The sequence below is a fragment of the Danio rerio genome, chromosome 4, assembly GCF_052040795.2.
Source record: "Danio rerio strain M-AB ecotype USA chromosome 4, GRCz13ab, whole genome shotgun sequence".
NCBI classification, from domain to species: domain Eukaryota; kingdom Metazoa; phylum Chordata; class Actinopteri; order Cypriniformes; family Danionidae; genus Danio; species Danio rerio.
The window spans coordinates 18,499,757-18,525,144 of record NC_141024.2 but is presented as its reverse complement, the minus strand read 5'-3'; the positions used below and the strand labels follow the sequence as shown (position 1 = coordinate 18,525,144).

General features: G+C 33.5%; 1 protein-coding gene across 12 annotated transcripts in view; it reads left to right on the top strand.

Moving 5' to 3' along the window:
* The window catches only part of anks1b (ankyrin repeat and sterile alpha motif domain containing 1B), a 315,285-nt gene that overhangs the window by 231,441 nt on the left and 58,456 nt on the right, over nt 1–25,388 (top strand). For all 12 annotated transcript variants that reach the window (XM_087247217.1, XM_087247215.1, XM_087247216.1 and 9 more), the window contains one exon: nt 316–468. In XM_087247217.1, the coding sequence (XP_087103343.1) occupies nt 316–468 (153 nt within the window). The remainder of the gene's footprint in view (nt 1–315; nt 469–25,388) is intronic.

Genomic DNA, 25,388 nt, shown 5'->3' with positions numbered 1-25,388 from the left:
CAGAGGCTTTTTACAAAGACTTCTGCTGTGTATTCAATCCATATTCTTTTATCAGTAAATATAGGAATGATTCCCTGGGAGTAAAGCACACAGGTTTTTGTTTTGTTAGCTCGTCTCTCCCTCATTTATCGGCCAGAGCAGAAGCAAACAACAGTGGAGCAGAATGGAAATTCATGCTAGTCGAAGCAGGTGTTTCCAACACTGAATAACAACATTTCCTGTTGCTGGAGCTCTTTATTCATGGCCTGAGTTCTCTGTCCAGCCTCTGGTTTGGTTGCTGATATGACGGTTTAACAGTTTGTTTTTGTGTTTCAGGTGCGGCCCATTGGTTATGATGGAAATAATCCCACCTCAGTGGCTGAATGGCTGGAGTCTCTGGAGTTGGGAGATTACACCAAGTCCTTTCTCATCAATGGCTACACGTCTATGGAGCTGGTCAAGAAGATCTGGGAGATCGAGCTCATCAACGTAAGTCCTGCTCACCTCAATCTTCTGTTTGCTGCTGTGTTATGAAAGCTGGTGTCTGGCTTTTAGAAGTGAGTGCAAGATTTCCAGTTTCTAGGAAACCCGTGAAGTGGGGGGAAAAAAAGATTTGCAGATGTAAAAAAATGTAAGAAATTTTTAATTAGTTATATTTAGTTGAGTATTAGTTAATTATTATTAGTAGTAGCAGTATTAGCAGTAAAAGTAGTAGTTGTAGTTGTAGTAAGGGTTTTATCAAATTTAGTATTATTAAAATAATAAATATGTACATATTATATAAAAATGTATGGTATAAATAAATAAAATGAAGTAATTATATTATATTATATTATATTATATTATATTATATTATATTATATTATATTTATTATATTATATTATATTATATTATATTATATTATATTATATTATATTATATTATATTATAAAGTTAAGGTTTCGTTTATAAGGGCTTGATTAAGTTATTATTAGTGAAATACTTTAACTGTACAGTAGTTATTGATAGTATTGATAGTAAACAATTAAAAACTTCTGTCGTGGAACAATTATTAACCCATTAGTCTGTACAGTTCCAGCTGTTGGCTATATTTAGTATAGCTATATTTAATAATAATAATATATATATTATAAAAAATGAATTTTAAACATTATTTTTATTTATTAAATATGAATTCAATTGTTCAATTGTTTAGAATCTATTGGCGTTTGTATTATCCAATGTTTAAACAGATGAATGAACAATGTAGCAAATGCAAAAAAACAAATAACAACATAAAGTTTAAAGTTTTCAACATATAGAGTTTTAAAATAATCCTTGAAAAGTATTGACGATTAAAGAAACTAATCTGTGAAGCTTGCGTGTATGCAAACACAAGTGTTTAGCCATGAGTGCTGTTAGCAGAAAGCTGTCTCCTGAAACCAGATTAGCTTGAAGACCTTTGAAAAGACAGCCAGAGGTTGTGAGAGATTATCCTGAATTATGCTGACATCCTGTTGGCCAATTTGTTGTAATAGAGTTTCTGTGGCCTCTGAAGCTTGCCTGTAATTGTATTTGTTTGATAAACAATCCTGTCTGTTTCGTCTTTCTTTTGACTGCAGTGAAATTCAATAGCGTTTTTAGCATAACACTGTACAGCAGAAACTTTAGAAGAACTGAATCTGTTTTTGAGGTTTAGTTGAATGTCTCCTGAAGTGCTTTGTGATGCGCAGCTTTGACATGTGTGACGTAATTTCAACTGAATCATCAAAACATTGAGAATATACTCCTGCTTTTTAAACAAATTTGACAATAGAGTTTTGTTCCCATCAAATCCCTTCCAATCAAAGGACATCTGTAATTGCAATGCTGAGTCTGTCTGAACTTTTGTCCTCTTTAAAATACCCCATTCTGTGTTTAATTCAAATTGGTTTCATCCATTTAATGGTCTATGCTAACTTGTGCATTTATTCAAAACACACTTATATACATAAATGTATATGCTTTAAAATATTTAAATGTATGTTAAGGAAAAACAATTTCTATACATGTATGTGTGTAGTTATAAATGAACGTTCACATGCAAAAGCGTCTAAGTGCCATTTGAAATTTCTTTCTAAAATGAGCATTTTCTTCTGGCTTCTGTCTACAGCTTCAGTAATGTTTCATTCATGGCAGAGATGGGTTTATTTTCACTGCATTTTAAGTGAAATAATAGAATATAAACATAAGAGAAGAATTATCATTTTAGACAAAAAATCCTTAGAATTTAGAGGTTTTTGCATATGAAATCATCAAATACATAATACATATACAGACTACACAACACTATGTCAGTGCAAACAGTTATTTCGTATGTGAACAGTCGTGATTAATAACGTAACAGCATTATGTGCGTTTGTATGATGGATAATATACTTTCACAGTCTACATCATTTATCTACTATAGGTATAGTGGACTAGTGCATTAAAGTCCTCTTGGGATGTTTGTATTCACAAGTTGAAAAGTTGTAATTACAGGTGTGTTTAAGTCACTTTTGCCGGCACAAGATGGCAGTGTATCTTCTTTTGATAAACTACATGAAATTACAACAGTTTATTAACTCCACTTATTGAAAAGTAATAGCAAACTAAACTAAACGAAGCTATCAGTTTCAACAAAAATGTACTGTCAACAATATACTTTACATTTATCAATTCCAACATGTATCTTATTGACGTCTTCAACTTGGTCTGTTTATTTTGCTCACGTACAATATTGTTTTTTAAGTAAACAACTAATCTCTGCAGTCTACTTCACTAAAAAAAGTTTGTATTGGTAATCTTCAAAGTCTGACCATCAAGTGGTGGTCAAGACATCAGTTTGATGCCTTCAGCCATAATATTGTTACCCACGCCCCTCTTGCTTTTAGTTTGCTATAAGGTAATGATGCCCAAAAATAAAGCCCCGCCCACTAATCAATATTCCGTTTTAGTTGTAAAAACATCAACAAACAAATACAAGTCTCAGCAATTTGCAGTTCACACAGACCTTAAGACATTTTTTTGAGTTTTTCTACTTGTATTAAAGTTTGTTTTATGACTTGAATGCGCCACGTGTGTCATTTACCATAGAGAAAATGTTAATTGTGTGTAACTGACAATTTAAAAATTTTAGTGGCCGGTATGCCGACTTTGTTGGAGTATGCAATGCATTTTTCCCTTTAGCCCTTGCTGTAGATTGATAAGTATACATGCGCATGCTGACTTTTTATGGTTCCTCCTCTCATTTTTCTAGCTAATAAACATGAAATAGTTCTGATCAACACTGTGTAATCTAACGTTTAGGGTTTTTTAATATCTTGCAAGTGTTTATAAAACCATCGGAATTAATGCTTGTTTACATAGTGACCAAGCTGTCATACTGTAGTATACTGTAGTGTGTAGCTGTCATACTTTAGATAGTACAGAGCATTTGATTTGTCAGAAGATCTGATGAGAAGCTAAATTATGACAGTGATGTCATGATTTTGAAATGCAAATCTGGTCAGTGTTTTGGAGAACACTAAATTATAGATAACCTCAAATAAAGCTTAATATTGCTGACAAGTGAGCAAAGATATTTTGATTTCAGGGGTTCTTTAAATGTTATCTGCGTGTTTGAGAATTAGTCCTAATATCTGCTTGCATATATATTAGCGCAACAGTTTTATCTCGATGAAACCCTGTTGCTATTCCTGCATCCCACATGTGTAAAATGAAAATCGAATGCTATTGCTTGATTAATTTTTCTCCATGTTTTGGAAAAAATAAACGGCATGTTTGATGACAGGGAGATCATGTGACATGTCGCCTTTAACGGGTTTGGTGTTAAAAGACTAATAACAGCCTCGTGTATGCTAATTTCACTCACTTTTCAGCTGAGAGAGAGAGTAAGAGAAACAGAGGAGAGAGCAGATTATATAATAATGTGGGATGTGATTTCTTTAGCTCTTGAAAAAAAATATATACACACACTCACCCACTCACTGTGCACAGAGACAGTATAACAAGAATACTGCAGTGGGAATAAACATGGAATGAACGCAAGGTTTGACCACAAGAGGGAGACAGAGTGAGGAAAATGTGTAATATGATGTGTTTCTATAAGTAGATTTACATTTACATTTAGTCATTTAGCAGGCGTGTTCTGATTGTTTGTGCATTGAGGTGAAACAATACCAAAGTATGTGTGAGTGTTCTATTAACACTAGTCATTCCCTCTGGCTATGTTTAATGAATACACACAGCTTTAATAAGATTGACATAGACTGAGTGTTTGCTCAAGGAGGCTTTTCATTTACACTCTCATGTTGTTTAAACCTGTTTATTTTTTCGGTGGAACACACAAGTAGAAGTTTAGAACAATGTCCATGCTGCTCTCTTTCATATAATGGACAGGGAGGTGAATTAGACTGTGAGCTGTTAGATTTGTACTGTAGTAATTGTGTGCTGTATTAAAATATTCTAAATATGATATAAGGTTTGTGTGGTAAAAATAAAATAAACATGCTGTATATGTCATTTGTTGTTTGCTTTGTTGTCATTCCTAACTAAAACTACTACTCTCTGCAGATGACTTGATATAGAGCACACAATGTGAAGTATGTAAAGTAATTTCATATAGTTTTAAGCAGCCTCAATCCCTATTGGCTTAAATGGCAACACACATTACTTAATTTCTCCTTTATTGTTTAGTTTACAAACACTAACAGGTTTTTATTGACATCAACATGAGTGAATAATTAAAAAAAAAACATTACCAAAAAGATTTGACTGTTTAAAAAGTCTGAAATAGAGTGGATAAAGTTAGTGCATGCATAGACAGTGGTGACTTTTTTTGTAGTCAGTCTGCACTGAATGTCCTCTAATGAGCATATTCAGACTAATCGCAGAGCGCCTTTGTCTCTCGGGTCACTGTGCTGAACTCTGTGCTGTAAATGAGATATTCTGTCCGATGACGCTGGACAGTGTGTGGTGAAAAACACAGCAGTGTCCAGAATACAAGAGCAAAACAGAATAAAACCTTGTAGACATGCGCAATATTTATTGTATAGGGTATTATTGTAACTGTTGGTTAATTCAGACATTTGCTGAATACTGTTTTTTCCCTACTATATAGTAGGGATGTGTGTGGTTTTAGAGGCAGCCAGTCACTTGCTTTATTTCTAAATGAATCAGCAATTTTAAACAAATCATTTGAATGAGACATGGATATATATATATATATATATATATATATATATATATATATATATATATATATATATATATATATATATATATATGTATATATATTAAGGGTGTAACGATACGCATATTCGTATTGAACCGTTCGGTATGAGACTTTCGGTTTGGTACGCATTACAAACCAAACGATTTAATTCAGACTAACATCTAAAAAGATAAAAGGGAATAAGTACAAAATATCATGTTTTCAGTGCAACAACGCTCAACATGGCATCCCAAATGACGTGGCAGACAACATGCTGCCTTCCCGCTGTCATGTTAAACAGTGACATTACCCTTACCTGTTTTGTTAAAATTATGAAACGCAAAAGAGTTCTAAATAGTTCTACCTTGAATGGCCATACCTGTCAAAATGACCGCATGTACAGTTGAAGTCAAAATTATTAACCCCCCTTTGAGTTTTTTTTTTCTTTTTTTAATATTTCCCAAATTATGTTTAACAAAGCAAAGAAATTTTCACAGTATGTCTGATAATATTTTTTTCTTTTAAAGAAAGTCTTATTTGTTTCATTTTGGCTATAATAAAAGCAGTTTTAAATTTTTAAAAAAACATTTTAAGGTCAAAATTATTAGCCCCTTAAAGCTATATATTTTCTGACAGTCTACAGAACAAACCATCGTTATACAATAAGTTGCCTAATTACCCTATCCTGCCTAGTTAACCTAATTAACCTAGTTAAGCTTTTAAATGTCACTTTAAACTGTGTAGAAGTGTCTTGAAAAACATCTAGTCAAATTTTATTCACTGTCATCATGGCAAAGATAAAATAAATCATTTATTCGACATGAGTTATTCAAACTATTATGTTTAGAAATGTGTTCAAAAATCTTCTTTCTGTTAAACAGAAATTGGGGGAAAAAACAGTGGGCTAATAAATCAGGGGGGCTAATAATTCTGACTTCAACTGTATTTCAGTGTTTCTGCTACTTTTTTTCCTGTTCATTTGAATATGTGCCTCAGTTGCCTAGCAACTTTCTGCTAACAAAAACATGACTTCCTGGTTACCAATAAACTGCTTTTAATAGGATTAAGACAGTACTCTGATTAAGAGTCTTCCATGTAAACAGGGATTTTTTTATTACCTTAATCCGACTAAAGTCATAATCGAACTTAATCGCAGAAATCCAATTAAGACGTGTAGTATGGCTATTTCAGTCACATTATTGAAGTGCAGTACAGACATGCAAACACCGCAATCAAGCTATTACTGTCATGTAGGATTTTCGCCGCATTTTGTGTTGGAATGTTCCATATTCAATTCAAATCTTTATTTCTATAGTGCTTTTACAATGTAGATTGTGTCAATAGAAGATTATAGTGAATTGGAGCAGCGCCAGTTGAAGTTCAGTTCAGTTCAGTTCTGTGTGGTTTAATATTCACTGCTGAGAGTCCAAACACTGAAGAGCAAATCTATCTATGCACAGCTCTACACGGCTATTTGATGCTATTCTCTGCACCTACCGAGTCAGTGAAGGACCTTAGACCAAAGAAATGTTTTTTCCCATACAGCGTGCAGTATCAAATTCCATTACAACTGCACTGATTCAGCAGTTCATACTAGCATGAGTAGCATCCAATATCTTGTTTGTCACAGGGAGGATGCATGAAATGTTCCTGAATGAAAGTGAAACTGCCAGACTGTCTGAAGTCAACAAATTAAAAATGAAACACCCCACATTACATGAAACTCTGGAGGATATGTGGATAGCGTCCTGACCCAATGACGTTGATAGAATTATGTGCTGTAACATGTAAAACGGGATCATGAAAGGAACATTCAAAAAGCCTCCTGTAAACACCTTAATAATATTATTGTCTTACTCAGATTAAGGCAAATAATTCGATTACTGATGTCCATGTAAACATAGTCTATGTTGCTTAAGACATTTCTTTCAAACTTTCAAAAACTTGTCCAAGTGAGGTGCACATTTTTGCACTTGATTTTATTTATGTATTTATTTTTTTGCTCCAATAAATATCAGTGTATAATTTTTGATGACTGTCACACACCCCTAATGCCATGTTTTAATTCTATTAGAGAAGGCCAGCTTTAAAACGTAACATGGTGACTAAAAGCATGAGAGTAGCAGTTTGCTTCAGAGATTGAGGAGTGATAGTGTGTAGAAGAGAGAGAGAGAGCAGTGGGAGAGAAATAGCATTTGTGGAGCGATCCAGATTAAATCAGCTCATAAACGCTCAGGGCAGCAGATGCTGAGGCTTCTGGACAAGCCGGTGACAAGATGTGTGTGTTACTGCTGTTCACAAACACTATTACACACTCACACTGAGGCATTATGAGGTCATCATAAGGTCAGTGTTCATTTTATACACTCTCTGAAAAGAAGGACACAAGAGCTGTCACCTTTACAAATGCTACACTTTTTTTTGCTCGTATTGGAGGATTTATGGTAAATATTAGTAGATAAAATGTATAAATTAACGCATTTTCAAAAGTGACTATCGTTTGTACACGCTTTGTGTCTTTTTCAGTAGATCAAATTAGTAATGTGCAGATGTTTATGAATAAAAGACCGATTTATGTATTTGATAAAAGACTGGACAAGACTGCATTTATTTTATCAAAAGTAAAATGTGATTATTGCCTCATCTGCTAATCTGCAATTGCCTCCCTGGCTCCACCGCTAACTATATTACAGAAAAAAATAAAATAATACTAATGTTTTGCTTCTTACACATTACATACCTGAAACTTGCCTACAGCACTTATTTATTGTTGCTCTTATAGTTGTGTCAATTGCTTCCTTGTCCTCATTTGTAAGTCGCTTTGGATAAAAGCGTCTGCTAAATGACTACATGTAAATGTAAATAATTAATGTCAGATATTGATCATTTATTTTTTTTTTTTCGTTTAGTTTATTTAAAAGCAAAAATGTATAAATTGTGATGCCAGAGACATTTAACTGCATTGTAACACACATACTATTAATACAGTTTAACACCTCAACATTTATCAATATTAATCTTTGGTGATCTCTGTTTATTATTATAATTTTTATTATATTAATTATTATTATATTATTATTATTAATCTGTTATTATTTATAACTGTTTATAATATTTGCAGCTTTATTTTTATTGTATTGTTATTATTGTAAATGATGATATATTTAATTGTCATTTATTCTTGAAATGCATGTGCATTAATATATAATAGTATAATATTAATATCATGGTAATTTTATAATTACCTTCATATTTAACATTTTTTTAACATAAATTATACTTTGTATTATTCAGATATAATTAAAATAGATAATATTGGTTTAGGAAAAAATATCACTAATGATTGTTGTTTCTTAATTGTATAATTAACCATTCATATTTTTAATTTATATTATTTATTTTATTTTTATCTTTATCTTATTTTATATGTTATGTGCAATGTGGTTTAATTTAGTTAAAATTCAGTAAGAGTAACATTAAAACCAAAGCAGTGCTAGCTGATGAGCATGTGAGCTAAATGAAATACAGCTTGATCTTATTGTTAATTTGCCTAAAATCAGTCTTTTTTTCAAGCTGTAATACACCTTATAATTCACTAGATGGCTGTATCAGTCTTTTATTTGCCGGTGAAGTGTTCAAGACATAATCATTTTTATATTTAATTGCTGTTTTATTTATTTATTTATTTATTTATTTGTTAGGTATATAAATTAAAGTCATTTATACATTTCTGTACATTTCTATATACACTAAATATTATCAATACAACACACATCTGAGTTTAGTCTCTTTGAGACATTAAGTATCAGCATGAAGTGTTTGGTGTCTCTTTCTGCTCTATTTCTGTTTACACATTTAATTGACATTGCCTCAGCATTAAGGTTTTGAGGGGTTCACTTTAATTGTGTCCCATTTAAGATGTCAAAAATTGGGTGAATTGGGTCAATATTAAGAAATGTCCTTATTAAGCTCATTTTTTATTTTTGAGCAGCATTCCAACACAGATTTTTGTGAGCAAGCAGAGACAGTGATGTGAAGATGACAGGCTCTTTAGACAAAGGCAGTTGATGGCAAACCTCACACTTTGCATGACTGTGTGTTTCTTGAATGTCTCACTGGCATCATTTCATGCATGTAAGAGCCTGTGTGTGTATGTGTGTGTATGTGTGTGTGTGTGTGTGTGTGTGTGTGTGTGTGTGTGTGTGTGTGTGTGTGTGTGTGTGTGTGTGTGTGTGTGTGTGTGTGTGTGTGTGTGTCCGTGTGTCCGTCTGTGTGTGTGTGTCCGTCTGTGTGTATTTGTGTGTGTCGGCCTGAGGGTTTGCACAGGCATTCATCTGATAATATTCATAACAGGGCTCAACATGTCTGCATTCCCCAGAAGCTTTATAATTGCTCTCTCTCACACACACATATGCACACACACACACAGACAGTGAGAGAGACATTATACGCAACACTGCGCTGTACATGATATAGTACGACCGCATATACAGTAATAATGTTGTGTAAATGTAAAGTTTTGTTAATCAGGCTAGAATCATGTCATTTCTGGGATATTGAGTTTTGCATTTCATATTCCAAAAATTATGTAAATGGGATGACATTTTCTAACTAAAAAAGTCCCAAAATGGACAGAACACAGGATGTCAGATAGATAGAATCTTAAAACCTTATAGTTATTCATATAATGTTTAATATGATATATTCTTTATACAAATATCTAATTAATAACAAATATATAAATATATACATTTAATGTTGTTAAAATATTAAGATTATATATATATATATATATATATATATATATATATATATATATAAACATACAGTGGCCAATATAAATGAGTACGCTCTATTTTTAAAATAAATATATTTATCCATTTGTCTGTGAATATAGCCAATATGTTTTGGAGCATTTGAACAAAACAGATTATTAAATGGATATATTTATTAAAATAATATTTTACTCATCAGACATCTTTAGAGAGAGAAAAATAATACATTTAAATTCTACAAAATATTGCAAAAACTACAAAATGCAAAAGTTTATATATATTTTGTTTCTCACGATTTATCTTCTTTTTTAAAATATTATATATATTTAAAAATTATATATATATATTTTATACATTTTTGGACTGTTATGTAAGTTATATATGCAGAAATAAGTTATTATATGGACAAATATATTATTGTAAAGCATCTTATAAAGAAGACTCATTTAAGTTAGAAATTTGTGAGGGGTGTACTCATATATGCTGAGCACTATAGATAATAAAAAAATAGAAATTTAACTTTTTAGATTTATATTTCTGCATATTCCTGCGTTGTAATTTATTATTTATATATTTATTTTTAATATTGCCTTTAATATATTATTAGTGATTTTAGTTTTTTTAATTATATAGATAGCAGGTTATGTAGTTATTTTTCTGCATTAACAATATAATTATTTTGTAATGTTGAATATTATTCTAACATAAGTGGTTTAATGTTTAATTATAGTTTATAGACATAAATTGAAATGAGCATAAAATTGTAAGGTGTGATTTCATGAAAAGTAAAAAAAAGTGCTTTTTACATTCATATTAATGCATAACATTAATTGTTCATTATGATGTATATATATATATATATATATATATATATATATATAAAGTTATTGTATAACAATGGTTTGTTCTGTAAACTAGGCTAGAAATTTTGACCTTAAAATATGCTTTTAAAAAAATTAAAAACTGTTTATATATATATATACATATATATACAGTTCAAGTCAGAATTTTTAGCCCCCCCTCTGATTTTTTTTTTTTTTTTTTAAATATTTCCCATTAAATAATGTTTAACAGAGCAAGGACATTTTCACAGTATGTCTGATAATATTGTTTCTTCTGGAGAAAGTCTTATTTCTTTTATTTCAGCTAGAATGATAGCAGTTCTTAATTTTTACATTTATTATTTTATTTTATTATTTTTTATTATTTTATAATTTTACATTTATTTTGAGGTCAAAATAATTAGCCCCTTTAAGCTATTTTTTTTCCCGATCAGAACAATCCATCGATATACAGTAACTTGCCTAATTACCCTAACCTGCCTAGTTAACCTAATTAATCTAGTTAAACCTTCAAATTCACTTTAAGCTGTACAGATATTTTAATATACACATACACACAGACAAACACACATACTGTCATTATATAGGGATATAGAAATTGATACGCATATTAGTACATTCATATTCATACATTTCATTCATGATTCATAATGCTCTTTATTACATTGCTGGATGTTTATCGAATAAATCACTTAGTTCTAGTTCAAACATCATGAGCTTAATCTCCAAATGAAAGGCATCCAACGCCGCCTGGAATTGTTTTCAACCAAATGGAGGATTTGGTCTCTTTTGGCCGAGCGATCGCAAGTCTGTGGCTTTTTAAAGCACAGTCATATTACGATTCAATTATTTTCATTGTTATATTGACCCCAAATTCCTGGGTTGAGCTGTGGTGAGTTTTCTGTTGGACTGTGAATCAGCTCAGTCTCCATCGGTTTTAGCCACAAGAAAGAGCGGTGTAAAATGCTTTAAATGATATTTTCCAGTGTGTATTTTTAGCACAGCTCTGACTATAGCTGCTGTATTTAATGTATTTAAATAGCATTTGTTCTTACTTGTCTCATGCTGTGCTGGGCTGTGTTTCTGGGCAGTGGCTGGTTTATGTTTGCCGTGTTGGTAGGCGGTCAGAAGTCATTTAGCTCGTAATAATAGTCTAGCTGGGTTTTTTTGACAACTGTTACCCGGTTGCCATGACTGCTTGTGGTAGTTCCCATAGAGACAGCTTGCGTGAAGTGCGGATGATTCAAAGCTGACGTGTTTGTGTGTGAGTAAGTGTGTAAGTGTGTAAGGGCATGTATGCTTTAAGATGAAAATGTTAGTTTAGACTAATAAAAGGAAAGCGTCCAGCATACACCTTTAAATGTGTATTTGTTGCACTTTATGAATGAATGTCTGTTATTTTTTAAGTTGCATATTTTTAATAGCTGTTTTTGTAAGTAAAAATTTGAATCTTAAGCAGCTCTTACATCAGACTTCACGTTTATGTTTGTACATTTACTGAATGATATGTTCGTCAAAAATATGTCTGATTATATGCAACACTTTATTGTTTACATAAATTGTCTATTTTTCACTTTTCAGGCTGTATTTTCTGAATATTGTAATGATAAATAATCCCCTTTGTAAAAACTCTAATGTGTCTTAATAAGAAATTCTGAACCTACATGACTTTATCCAGTGTTCAGATACTGTAATGAATGCAAATGATTACATCTTTTATTAAATAGTCCCTCACGCATATTTAAACAGCATCTTAGAAAGCTCACAGTTGTTCACAATTCATAATGAAATCAATCAAGTGGGGAAGTATGGTGATTACTATTAGTTTTGTTGACCATGCTTACCTGCAGTGTCTTGTTTTAAGTGTGTGTGTGTGTGTGTGGTCCGACATTTGTCATTCAGTGACTGTGTGTGTATGTAATGAGTTTTCATGTCCTTTGTGTTGCATTCCTGTTTTCATCACTTCCTGTCACCTCTCCAAACGCACAGATTGCAAATTGTCTTTTCTTACACTAGCAGATGGCTACTGCCTTCGTTAACACAGCAGGCCCATCAAACACACATTCACACACACATATACACACAAACACACGCACACACTCCCCCTCTTGTTCAGTCTATCTGTTCTTTCCTTTTGGCACCCATATTACACTCCCTCACACCTTAACCATGATAAAAACATTTGCTTTAATACCAGAAGACACATTGAGGCTGCTCTGTGCATGCTGTACAGTTATGGAAATAGATAATAATAATAAAAAAGAGACCATTGTTTCTCTGGTAATGAATGTATTAGGTATGGGTTAACATGTTATAAAATATTAGTTTTATTGTTTATTAAGACAGATCTTTCATATTTAAAATAAAAACATTGTCATTAGGGCTGCACGACAGTACAAAAATTTGACATTACAATATTTTTTTTTCTCTGACATGCATTGTGAGATATATATATATATATCTCACAATGCATGTCAGAGAAAAAAAAATATTTACATTTGATTATTCAATTTCAATAAGCAAACACTGTTAAACTCTTTGCAAAAAGAGTTATTCAAGTCATCTGGTGAAATTATATTGCAATATATTACATTTATATATATATATATATATATATATATATATATATATATATATATATGTGTGTATATATATATATATATATATATATATATATATATATATATATATATATATATATACACACACACACACACACACACACACACACACACACACACATATATATATATATATATATATATATATATATAAATGTAATATATTGCAATATAATTTCACCAGATGACTTGAATAACTCTTTTTGCAAAGAGTTTAACAGTGTTTGCTTATTGAAATTGAATAATCAAATGTAAATTAACAATGCAAAGTCTTCATCATGTAAACTGTTCAATAGAATGAATCTTTATTGTTATACTTGAACTCTCTTGAAGAGCCCCTATTATGGATTTTTGAAAATGCCCTTCCATGCAGTGTGTAACAGCACTAAGTGAATGAAACATCCAGCTGAGGTTTAAATCTGAAAGTGCTCCGTGTTTAAAGCTATTAATTCTTTAAAGAATCAGTTGACTCTTGATTCTTTAAAGTCAAATGAATGAATCTGTTTGGGTTCGGATGTTTTGCTTGAATGCGTCGACATCGATACGGTACATCGCCAAATATGTAGTTCCAGATATGGTCAAAATGTGAATGCGTCTTCCCTTTCAGACACTAGCGGAGAGCTGAGATCACTGGACTGATCATGACACGAAGATGACGGATTAATTACAGATTGAGATTTGGCTGTGGGGAATAAAGGGTTAAAGTAAATTTTCACAACAACACCACAGTATAGCCAACCTTGTGCTGTGTTTTTTCCTTTCATTTTTCTGATGATTGATACAATAACCTACGCTGCAACGCGGGATTTGCAGGCCGTTTGCTATTAAGTTTGCTGACAGGGACTTTGTCAGTAACTGTTACAGTTTATATGGACCAGTTTCTTTTTCCTCCGCATCATGACATGTAAGTGTAATTAAAAGTGTTGCCTTGTTTTGTTTAGTTTGCTATATATCTGTTTAATTGTGTTTTGTAAGTTGTAATCGCCCTATGTGGCTTGTAACCACTTATCTGTTATAGATCAGTGCTTGTACTGTATCTGTAAGGTTAAATCTTTATGGGGTTATTCACATATTGTGTCCAAAATCATGTTGAAACCTCGACACATGTTTTCTACTTTAACAATTTAAATGCGTTTCTAAACTCACAATCCTTTGCTGCTTGTCCTTGTTATGGTCACCATCAGCTGTTCCTCACATGTGCAGCACGGTCAAAAACTTTTGCCATTGTGTGGATTAATACTGAATATGTGTCATTGTTTTTATTGGGGTTAGCTTTAAGTATAGAGTAACATGCTGGTGTTTAACTGCATTGCTTTATTGCATTCCTGCGTTGGGCTCTCACTCTCTGCTACTTCATAGCCGTACTGGGCATTTCTCTCTGTCTCGTGCTGAACGCAGTTGACTAATCACAATAGACTGGACCATGGGACCAATCAGTTTAGCTTCACGCTAAGGAGGACTTTGGGAACAAATGAATCTCTGATTGAATCATATGGGAATCATTGGGATATGTAGGTAAAAATAAATGCATACTATAAGACAATGAAAGTGTTTCTTGACCTTGCATGCATATCAGCTGTAGTTGGAGACCCCCAAAACCAAAATATGACCATTTATAATACAAAATAGGGGCTCTTCAAAATACTTATCTGTTGTGCTTAATTTCTGGAGGGTCTCCACAAAACTCCTGTGTTTTGACTTGTCATTCTTGGTCACCTATAATCCCTACTCAACATTGCATATCTTGCAATGTGATGATTGCGGACACACACATTGCGATATTGATGCTCAAATGATATATTGCTCAGCCCTAATTGTCATATATACCATTAAAGTGGTTAAAATAATTCAAATGAAGGTGTTTTTAGACCTGTTTCTATTTATTTATAGACAGCAAAATACCAGCATTTAAATTAGGATATCAATATTTGGTGGAATAACCTTGAATTTCAATCACTGCAAATGAAAATTGTTATTTAGCAATTTTCATTTTTAGACTTTTTAATTTATTTTAAATTGCTATATATAACTTAAATTTAGAAGAAATGTCACCAGACCATTATAGCTATAGTTTAATATACATTTTCTTCAAACCCATACTTAACACATTTATTACATCCAGCAAAACTTGAGAATCTTCAAGTTGTGTCTTATTTTTATTTATTTTTCCATAGCTGTGTTTGTGAGTGTGGGTGGGTTGGCCTGTGGGTTTATCATGTGTTGAATTGACGCACGCTGCCACACATTTTTGGCCCATGACCTTATGAGTGTTGCTCTGAGATTGTTTCCCCAGTACAGATTCCGCTGTTGGGTATCAAGATGATCCAGCAGCCCCTTTTCTTAAAGACAGCCATCTATTGCATTCATAAAAATAGATTAAACATGACGTTTGTAGAGCTGGATAGAGTTTCAGATAGGGAAATGTGTTTATTACATGGATCAGTGGAGTATCTGCAGTCACATGTCCTTGTGTGATGATCAGCAAACTATATAATCGCGCCTCATCCCAGGAAATAAATCGTGTTTATTTTTTTTCCATTCTATACGCAGCTGAGGTGGTTTTATGTCTCGGATATCAATTTGCTGTCTTTGTACTGTTGTAATAGAATAATTTATATTCAGGTTGTCAAGTTCTGTCATGAAAGTTGCATGAAAACATTAGATTTATTTCAACATTAATGAATGATTAGATTGTTTTTAAAGTGCTTTGAAAAAAGTTACTTCTGTTCATCAAAGTTATTTATTTGATCAGCAATATAGTAAAAGCTGTAATATTGTGAAATAGTATTACACTTTAATGTTGACCAATTGAACAGTAGTGTATATATTGAATGTTTGTTTAGAATTTTTTAATCGCTAGAAAGTAAATGCTCACTAGTACTCACTAAATACTCACTAATCAGCTAACAATTTATTCAATGTCACTATTGAGTTTAGTCAACAAAATATGGCAGTGGTTAATATAAATAATTAGACATTTGTGTTTTACTGTTTACACCTACAGTAAGGTGCTTTTTCATCAATCCAATCACACTTTGCCAACATTAATTGTTGATTTGTTGACATGTTGATTTTCCACTTTTTTTTACTGCCAGACATCCTCAAAACTGCATTTAATTGTTTTGTATAATTAACCTAGATGCGGTCAATGTGTTCAAATCACTTTGATTAGAATCAAAGTATTTATACTTAATTTTCTGTGTTGTACCAAAACATACCAATTACCAATGAAATCAACAGTACCATCATTTATCTGCTTTCCTACTGCATAGATTATTTTGTTACACAAGTGCTCCTTGAATTGAATGAATTTGATGTAAAGAATGGCTTAATCAATTTTTGAATGAATTTGATGAAAAGAATGACTAAAAATAAAAGGGAAGAGTGTTAATGAAATTCAACTCAAGTAGTTACAAGAGATGCATCTGAATTCATGGTCATACCAGGTAGAAACAGCAACATCTTGGCTGACCACTTGTGATCAGATAAAAAAAAAAAATGTTAATATCATGCAAAAACAGGGCTTTGAAGAGCATTAAATCTAAATGTAGTCTAAGTGTGGCAGATGTAGGCATGCTCAATTACATTTTTGATATCAATTCAACCCTATAGATAATATAATAAAAACATCCAATATTGTCTCATAACCAAAATGATACACATACTGTACATCATGCAGTGCACATTTGAATACAGTTTGACTGTGTGTGTGTGTGTTTGTGTGCTAGTAAGGCAAGTAAGCTGCACTGGTGCAGAAATCTATTTCTGTCAGGTGTCATTATATAACCTGCTGTATATATACACACGTATATCCCTCACACATTTCAAATGTTGAGAGCCATAACAGTCAGCTGTCATGTTGCTGTTTTTGCACTAACCGTAAGGTGCAAGATAGACCACAAGCCATATTTCAGCAACTCCCTTTACCTAGTGGGTTTTTTTCGGATCGGTGTGTTAAGCCCATTGATGACGATCATGTCGAAAAAATGCCTTCTGACAACAAAGACCAAATGAGACCAGCATGAATGTATTGCAGTCTTACTTCAGTGAGCATTGAAACTTATATTAAACAATGAAGCTTTGGACAGAGAAACCATATTTAACCTTATTTAAGTTAATTTCACTTAAATTACTAAAAATACGAAAACAAGTTTGATGTACATGTAACATGTAAAATATTAATTCTTCCTGATCAACAGTATTATTATAACATCACTGTGATTTAAAAGTGAAGTTTATTTATAAACTAATTTCGAGAGGATAACATGCTTATGATTGCTTGCAGCTGGTCCCGCATTATCCAATTTATAATTTACCAATCAGATAATTCCTAAGCCACTATAAATACCCTAAGTTCCATGTAACAGCCATCTTCGTTTTGAAGAATCCCCCTTTCCACCCCATCTCCTCCTTTCCTAGATGGGTGGCACGGTGGCCTAGTGGTTACTGTTGCCTCACTGCAAGAACATCACTGGTTCTAGTCCTTACCAAGCCAGCCAACGTTTCTGTGCAGAGTTTTCATGTCCTTGGTTTCCTCCCACCATCCAAAGCATGCAACTTAAGTTAATTGACTAATCCAAATCAGCACCATAGACATTCTAGTAGTTATCTCTTAAAATCAATCTCTAACTGTTCATTAGCTACTAAAGCAGGGGAGTTCTCGAGATCTACCTGAGCTCAAACTTCCCTCTCGCCTTGCAAACGGCTGATAATCAATCATCAGCTAAGTGTGAACTCTTGAAATATTGTAAATCATTCCTAAATTTTTAAATCTTTTCTAAAAGTTTCCAGTACAAGTATCACTAAAAACATCAGACAAAACCCATCTAATTTTAAGCATCAAACCCAGTACATTTGATTGTTTTCTATTGTGTTTTTGGACATATTCCACTAGGACGTACTGAATAGGTTTTAACATGCCCTTCCCGATAGTTCTATTACAGCTTTCATTAAAAGCAATACATACTGTAACAACTCTAGCCTTTAAGAAAGCCTTAACCAGAATGACTGCAATTCCTGTTTTCTCCTGTTTCAACTTGCAGTGTAAATTGAGGGTTTGGCTCTTCCGACCATACCATTTATTTTTGGCCATTAAATATATGCTTTGGACTGTCTCTTGACACTATAAAAACAATTCATTCAATGAATTTAGTTTTTGCAAAGCATTCTGCCAATCAATGTAAAACAATCTCTCGTGCCATGTATTTATATATCCAAAATAAACTGATTGTGAACAGAAACTTTTATTTTGTATTTTTATGTCCCCTTTTGTCTGGAAAAATATGAAGCATTTCTTAGGGCCTAATCACACTATGCTATCTGAATCGTGCCCAGGCACGTTTCCCGGTTTGTTTGACAAGTGTGAGTGTTCCGAATCAAGCCCAGACACAGTTCAGTTGGCTGTCCATGGCCCGGTTGGAAAAGGTGTGCCAGAGTGTGGTTAGGTTGGGCTTTGGCGTGGTGTTTTATATGAATTTATTAATCATTCTTACAGTTCAATGAACACAAACTGTCATAGTTTATCAAAGAATCAAACCCCTCATTGCACGACAGCTGCAGCTTCAGCAAACCTCCTAATACCTGCAGCACAAGGACCTTTATAATAATTTATGAGCATCTAAAGTGGTGGATGTATTCAGCAAAATATTTGACTGCATGTCACTACATATCAAATGACTAAGGGTGATTTCACACTTGGTTCAATTACCTGTACTGAACCCAAGTTCGATTGTCTCCCCCTTGCCACCTTCTCAGCTGGTTTGTGTTCACACCATCTTTCTGAAACTCAGTACGATTGCATCATCAAGCTGCTGTTTTGTGTACAGCTGTTGCTAGGTGACGGCCATAAAAGCAAAGTGGCAAAATGGAGACATAAGCATAACATGGTCATTCTACTTCTGCTAAATCTCTTGCTTTTATTACCAAAAACAAAATACAGAGAGCCATTTGCGTTGACCTACCGCAAAAATTTTTTTGAAGACCGTTCAAAAAATCACGCTATGTCTGCAGAAGTCGTTTTTGGTGGAGGCAAGCAGACATTATCACTGTGTCTACTGGTTCAGTCCCGCTTGTCACCAAGGCAGGTGATACACAGACATACACAAACACACACAAATAAACGTTTGTTGTACAGTTGGCTGTTCATTCCGTTATTTACTACGATTACATTCATATCAGAATTGAATAGTACCAGAGTTCACATGAACCGTAACCCAGACCACCTCTTTCAGGCCGACTCGTGTATGGTTCGTGGGTGCGCACCCGAGTTTAGAAGACAGCGTTTACATTAGCCAAATGTACCATACTCTGATGTCAAACGAACCCAGGTGCGGATCAAAAGTGCTACCAAAGCAATGTCCACTGTGCTGTGCGAGAGCGTTTCTCTTTCTGTTAAACTGAACAGTCGCATCATCGAGGATGTAAGCATGCTCAGGTTCAGAAGGCAAAATGCAGTGCGAGTGCAGGCCGTCAATGGAGAGGAGTGTGGAGAAACTTGTGCTTCGGCACGGTTCAAGGCAAATGTACCTGTGTGAGTACGCCCTTAGTGTGCTTCATGCAGGGTTAGTGTGCTTAATAAACCACGTTTAAAAAGCACAAGCTGCGTCTCAAATGGCACACTATACACTATGCATTCATGCACTTACACACTCACAGCATGACATATGTATTTAGTGTCGTCCCAAATGGCACACTAATATTTTTTTTTACTAAACGGGAATTCAACCTGTTTCCCTGATTACGTTTGACGGTCGCCAAATATGTGAAATAAATGACCAAACTATCAAATAATACCTGCTATAATTATAACCACATTCACCATCGGGAGGCGCTATATTCACTCTCGTTGGAGAATATGGTTTTCACAATCCAAAATAAATAAAGTTGTCCATTATGTTTGCCCGATAGCTCCGCCCCTTCCGCTACGTGAGCAAACCTGCAGTCATTGAGTGCGTAAAGTGTCAATCATTACACAGTTCATTTTACCGGCTGAATAAGTGCATCATCTTAATAATAAGTAATTAATAAAAGCGCTCTTATTATTTTTAGAGTTTTCAATGTAAACGCACTACTTACACTATTTATACTACGAAATAGTGTAGAATAGTGCATAAGTATGCGATTTGGAACAAAGTTACACTCTTTTCCTCTCCATTTGCACCAGACACCTGTTTATAAGTGCATCATACTGCTTGAAAAGCACTGATATTCTGAGTCTGCTTCCCACTGGTGAGTGCGCTTGATAAACCACCTGTAGGAGACACACTCCTCTCTTTTCTGTACAAAAAACCCCTTAAGACTTACTGTAGCTTTACATCTATGCTGATTATCTCTGACGATTTTGAGTGCCTCTGTTATCCTCACTTGTAAGTAGTTTTGGATAAAAGTGCCTGCTATATGAATACATGTAAGTGATTAGTTACAATTAAGCATTTAATAGCACAATTTGAATGGTGTGTGTATTGGGACATAGTCCATTAAGAATGATTGGTTGCCACCAGTAGAAAGCCGTACAATCACCTGTAAAAGCACTATTATGGTTTATATTAAATCAATACAGTTTGCATTATAGCCATTAAAACCATTATGAATATTATGATATATTCTATTGTTTTCTTGGATGTCAAAAATGGCTCAAGACAATAAGACCAAATGAGTCCATGATGACTGTATCGCAATCTCCCTGCAGTGAGCGCTGGAACTCGCATTAAACAATGAAGCTTCAGAGAGAGAGAGAGACAGAAAGAGAGAGAGAGAGAGTAAGAGGAGGGAGGGCAAACAGAAATGAGCCAGCGAGGCGGAGAAAGCGGAGAGTGAGTTAAGGACGTTCAGTCTCCGTCTCACACACTGCTTCTCGAGTCCGTGAAACGCTCACCTGCTACAAACCCAGCGGATTTTGGCTGGATGGGTAAGCTGGATCACCATATTGATTGAAAGGGGGGGAAAAGCTGACGTGTTCAGACTGGAGTACAAACCTGATTGTGAGAAGAGGCTGGAGAGCGAAGAAAGCCATAGATGTGAAATATGCATGAAACATCCCAGCGCTGTGGAACAGAGACCGAGAGTTGAGGGAGCTTGTCAAGGCAGGTCAGGACCTCCGCCAGGACTCTGGACATTTGGAGATGAACGCTGAAACTCTGGGTAAGTCAGTGATATTGGAGGAAGAGTGAAGCAGAAGGAGGATTAGCAGGGATTCTAGTTGTTGTTGTTTTTTTACATGAATGCACTGTTAAAGCTTTTGTTCTCCGTTCGCTGCAGCAACCAGGCTTCTTTTTTTTTTTTTTTTGCTGTAACGTCCAGCGTTTCTTGCAGATGACTATTATTTTCTTTGTACCGATCTGTAGTTTTTTTCATTACTTACATGATTTATTTGTAGTTGTTTGTTTTGTGCATTACACTTGAGACAGTGTTGACATTTCTTTCAGGTGTCAGTCTTTTTATGTGCACCGTACTGCAGTTTCTTCATTACTTTGGCGATTTTTTACGCATCACATTTGATTATACGCTGTTCGCTTTAGTTTGAGACTGTGTTTTTCTGCTTTCAAATGTTAGTCATCACAAGCTACTCAGCTTTATACTGTGGTTTCTTCCTCACTTTGGTCATTTCTTATGAATCACTCTTGATTATATGCTGTTCAGTTGGACTTTTGATGGTGTGTGCATTAGTTTGAGACTGGTTAGTTGACGCTTGGGATAGTTTTGGAAAGACTATTGCGTAGCATATCACAGGACATGTTGATTTCCCTGTAGAATTGTTTCTTAATTATCACGCATGCAGATTTTATGAGCTCATATTAATTGAGGTGGATTGTTTGTACTGTATAAAGGCATGTGTCACACTGAAGTATCATTATAAATTGCCAGTTAGTTATTGGCTTCCTAGTATTATTATTATTATTTATGCATTTAAAATTTAACTAAATGTTTATTTCAATTAAAGTTAATCTTTATAAAGACTAGTAATTGAATAAGATTACAAAATATAATGTTTAGTAAACCTCAAAATAAATATTCGGTTTATTTTATTAGATATATATTTGTTATTAGTTTTTAGTTAGATATTTAAACATACAATTGAATGTATTTTATAGTCTTAATAAAATTATATATATATATATATATATATATATATATATATATATATATATATATATATATATATATATATATATATATATATATATTGTTTATTATTATTATCATATATTGCATAAATAGGTATACTATTCTGTTTGAAGTTGTTATTGTTGTTATTATTTTATATACGTAATGGTATAAGCTTTTAATATTTTTTATATTTACAATAATTACAATTAATCAAATATATTTAATAAATTTATTTTATAATTATAATAAATAATTGCATTATAATAAAATACATAATATTTTATATAAATATATATAACTATAACAAATATAGAATTTTATTAATTCATCAATAGTTTGATTGTTTTAGTAAAAACATTTTTTAATCTTATATAGATTATTTATGTTATACATTATAAAACTTTTACATTCATAGTCTGGCCTAAATCACACAGTATGCATTTGTTTGTGTGTGTTTGTCATCTGTCTGCCTGTGTGTGTTAGTGCCTGCCCTTATGGCCTAAATGGTTAACCTCCTGGCCCAGGTAATCTGCAGATGACACAGTGGTGAGGACGAGCATGTGATGAGTCTACATTAGACTGCATTAGCTCAGTTCTGCAGTCAGCAGTGAAAGAGTCATGGAGGTTTAGAACAGAGCAGCGGGAAGACGGTGTTGCGTAATGAAAGAGGGACCTGCGGTGCTGTGGATCAACCCTGGTGTATTACACGTAATCTCAGCGCTCCGCCATCCACATGTGGATGGGCTGGAGGTGTAAGCTTCCTCATAACACAAATAAAACTACCCATAAGCTTTGAAGACACGAAGGGTGCGCCGAAACATTCACACACAGCTTTTCTTAGCTCTTAACTTTGCCCGAGGCTAGATTTTTTGGATTCTTCTCTTTTTTGCTGGGTGGGGTTTTGCGTAGTTCAGTACAGCTCCAGATGTTTTTTATCAAAGGAATGGAGGAGGAAGTTGTTTGTGGATGGTGTAGTTTCACACGCATTATATATCAATTAGCATTAATGAGTCTGTAGCAAAGCACTATGCACTAGGCAAATATTAAACTAATATGAAGCAACTGACGTCCATAGTAGGAAAATGGACACATTTCAAGGTACATCACAGCTTTAAATAGTTAAATTTACACCTACCATAACTTATGGTTGACCTTATATCAAGTTACTCACGATACAGCCTATAATACTAGTCCAGTCTCGGCTTTCAGGTCCAAGTGCTAAAATCGGCTTTCGGGTCCAAGTGCTATACTATATCAAAGTGTACAGGGAGACTTAACAAATTTTAATGGTGATGTAATACTTTCGAAAGTCACGATCAAAAGATATATTTCCATGCTAATATGGCCAGAAAGTGATGCATTTGTTATAAACTGTTACAATATTGGTGTCTGTGATGTAGCAGCAGAGACTGTTATGTACACCATCATTTTATGTAAAATTCACTTTAATGTGTAATGGGACTAAAAAGGGGTCATAAACAAATATTTTCTCAATTCAGATGAGTAGCGGCTTGGAGCCAGAAACAATATTCCATATGTCATGACTTAACAAGCGGATTATTTTTATTTAGAAAATATTACATATATTCAGGAAAGTGGCTTATTCGTGAGAATTCTTAAGATTTAATTCGTAAGGAAGGGTACAAATTTTAATAGGAGGCATGTTTTCCAACCCCCTAACCCAACCATAATTGGGGGATGAGCAAATCATACTATAACATGAATGAGATTTTACCAATTTATATGGATTAAATCACAAATTGCCATGAGATCGCATTAGGAATACCAGCTGCTTGACTGGAGTATATTGTCTAAAATGTGCCGTTTTAGTTGACTTTTGAATCATTTTTTGAGCCAGCAGATTGATGACGTCTTGATTTCAGCTAATTGGCCATCACACAAATCTACTATTTTAAGCATTTAGTATTATTCTTGGCTGTAACATCAAAACTAAAAATAATAACTGAATGTTTTTTGTACACACTGAACAGTGTTGGTCCACAATTCTGCCTAGACGGTATTTACAACAAGCCTTTATGACTTCTGTGACAGAGATGCAGAATCCAATTGTGGAATTGGAAGTAAATGTGTAATATGTAATGTCATGGAATTTTGCAGCATTAAATTGAAAAAGTAGCACTTGCTTAATTAAATGACAATATGGACTAGTGTCTGTGAACATTGAACCATGAAAGACTGTTCTGAGTGTCTTTTGTGAATGAATGGTGCTTGACATTTTTGACATTCATGGGTTTTTCATCATCTTTTGCCTTACTAAATGAACATGAACATTTAGATTTCATCTCCAGAGCCGTCTGACTGTCACTTCAAAAGGAGCTTATTGTTTAATGTTATTAATATTCTTTCAACCATTACAATGGAATAAAAATAAAATAAATAAAAAAACACAGAATTAAAACAGATTTTATAAAGCCCTGTAAGTCACACCTGATTAAGCTGCTGGTAGTAAATGAGGAAAATTCCAAACAGGTACAAGATAAATCACATTTTATAAATGTTTCCCAAAGTAATGACAAATGACTTACTGATAGGCCTAAATAAAACAAAGACGCAGCACTGCCAGATGGCAAATATGCTATTATTTCATCTTATTTCATCCCATCATCTCCTTTTTCACTTTCATTTCTAAATGGTTTTGCCTGTGTGTGTTTGTGTATTCATAGCAGCCTATATAGCATTTATCTTTTGATCAATTATTCAGCTATGGCTTCACAGTCTTGTCCAGCCACTGAGTTTTTTTTTTTTTTTTTTTTAGTTTCATAAAGCATTCCAGTGAACTTGAAGTATCAGATCTGCAGTTCAGAAAAAGGTACACAAAATCCTACTTTAAAC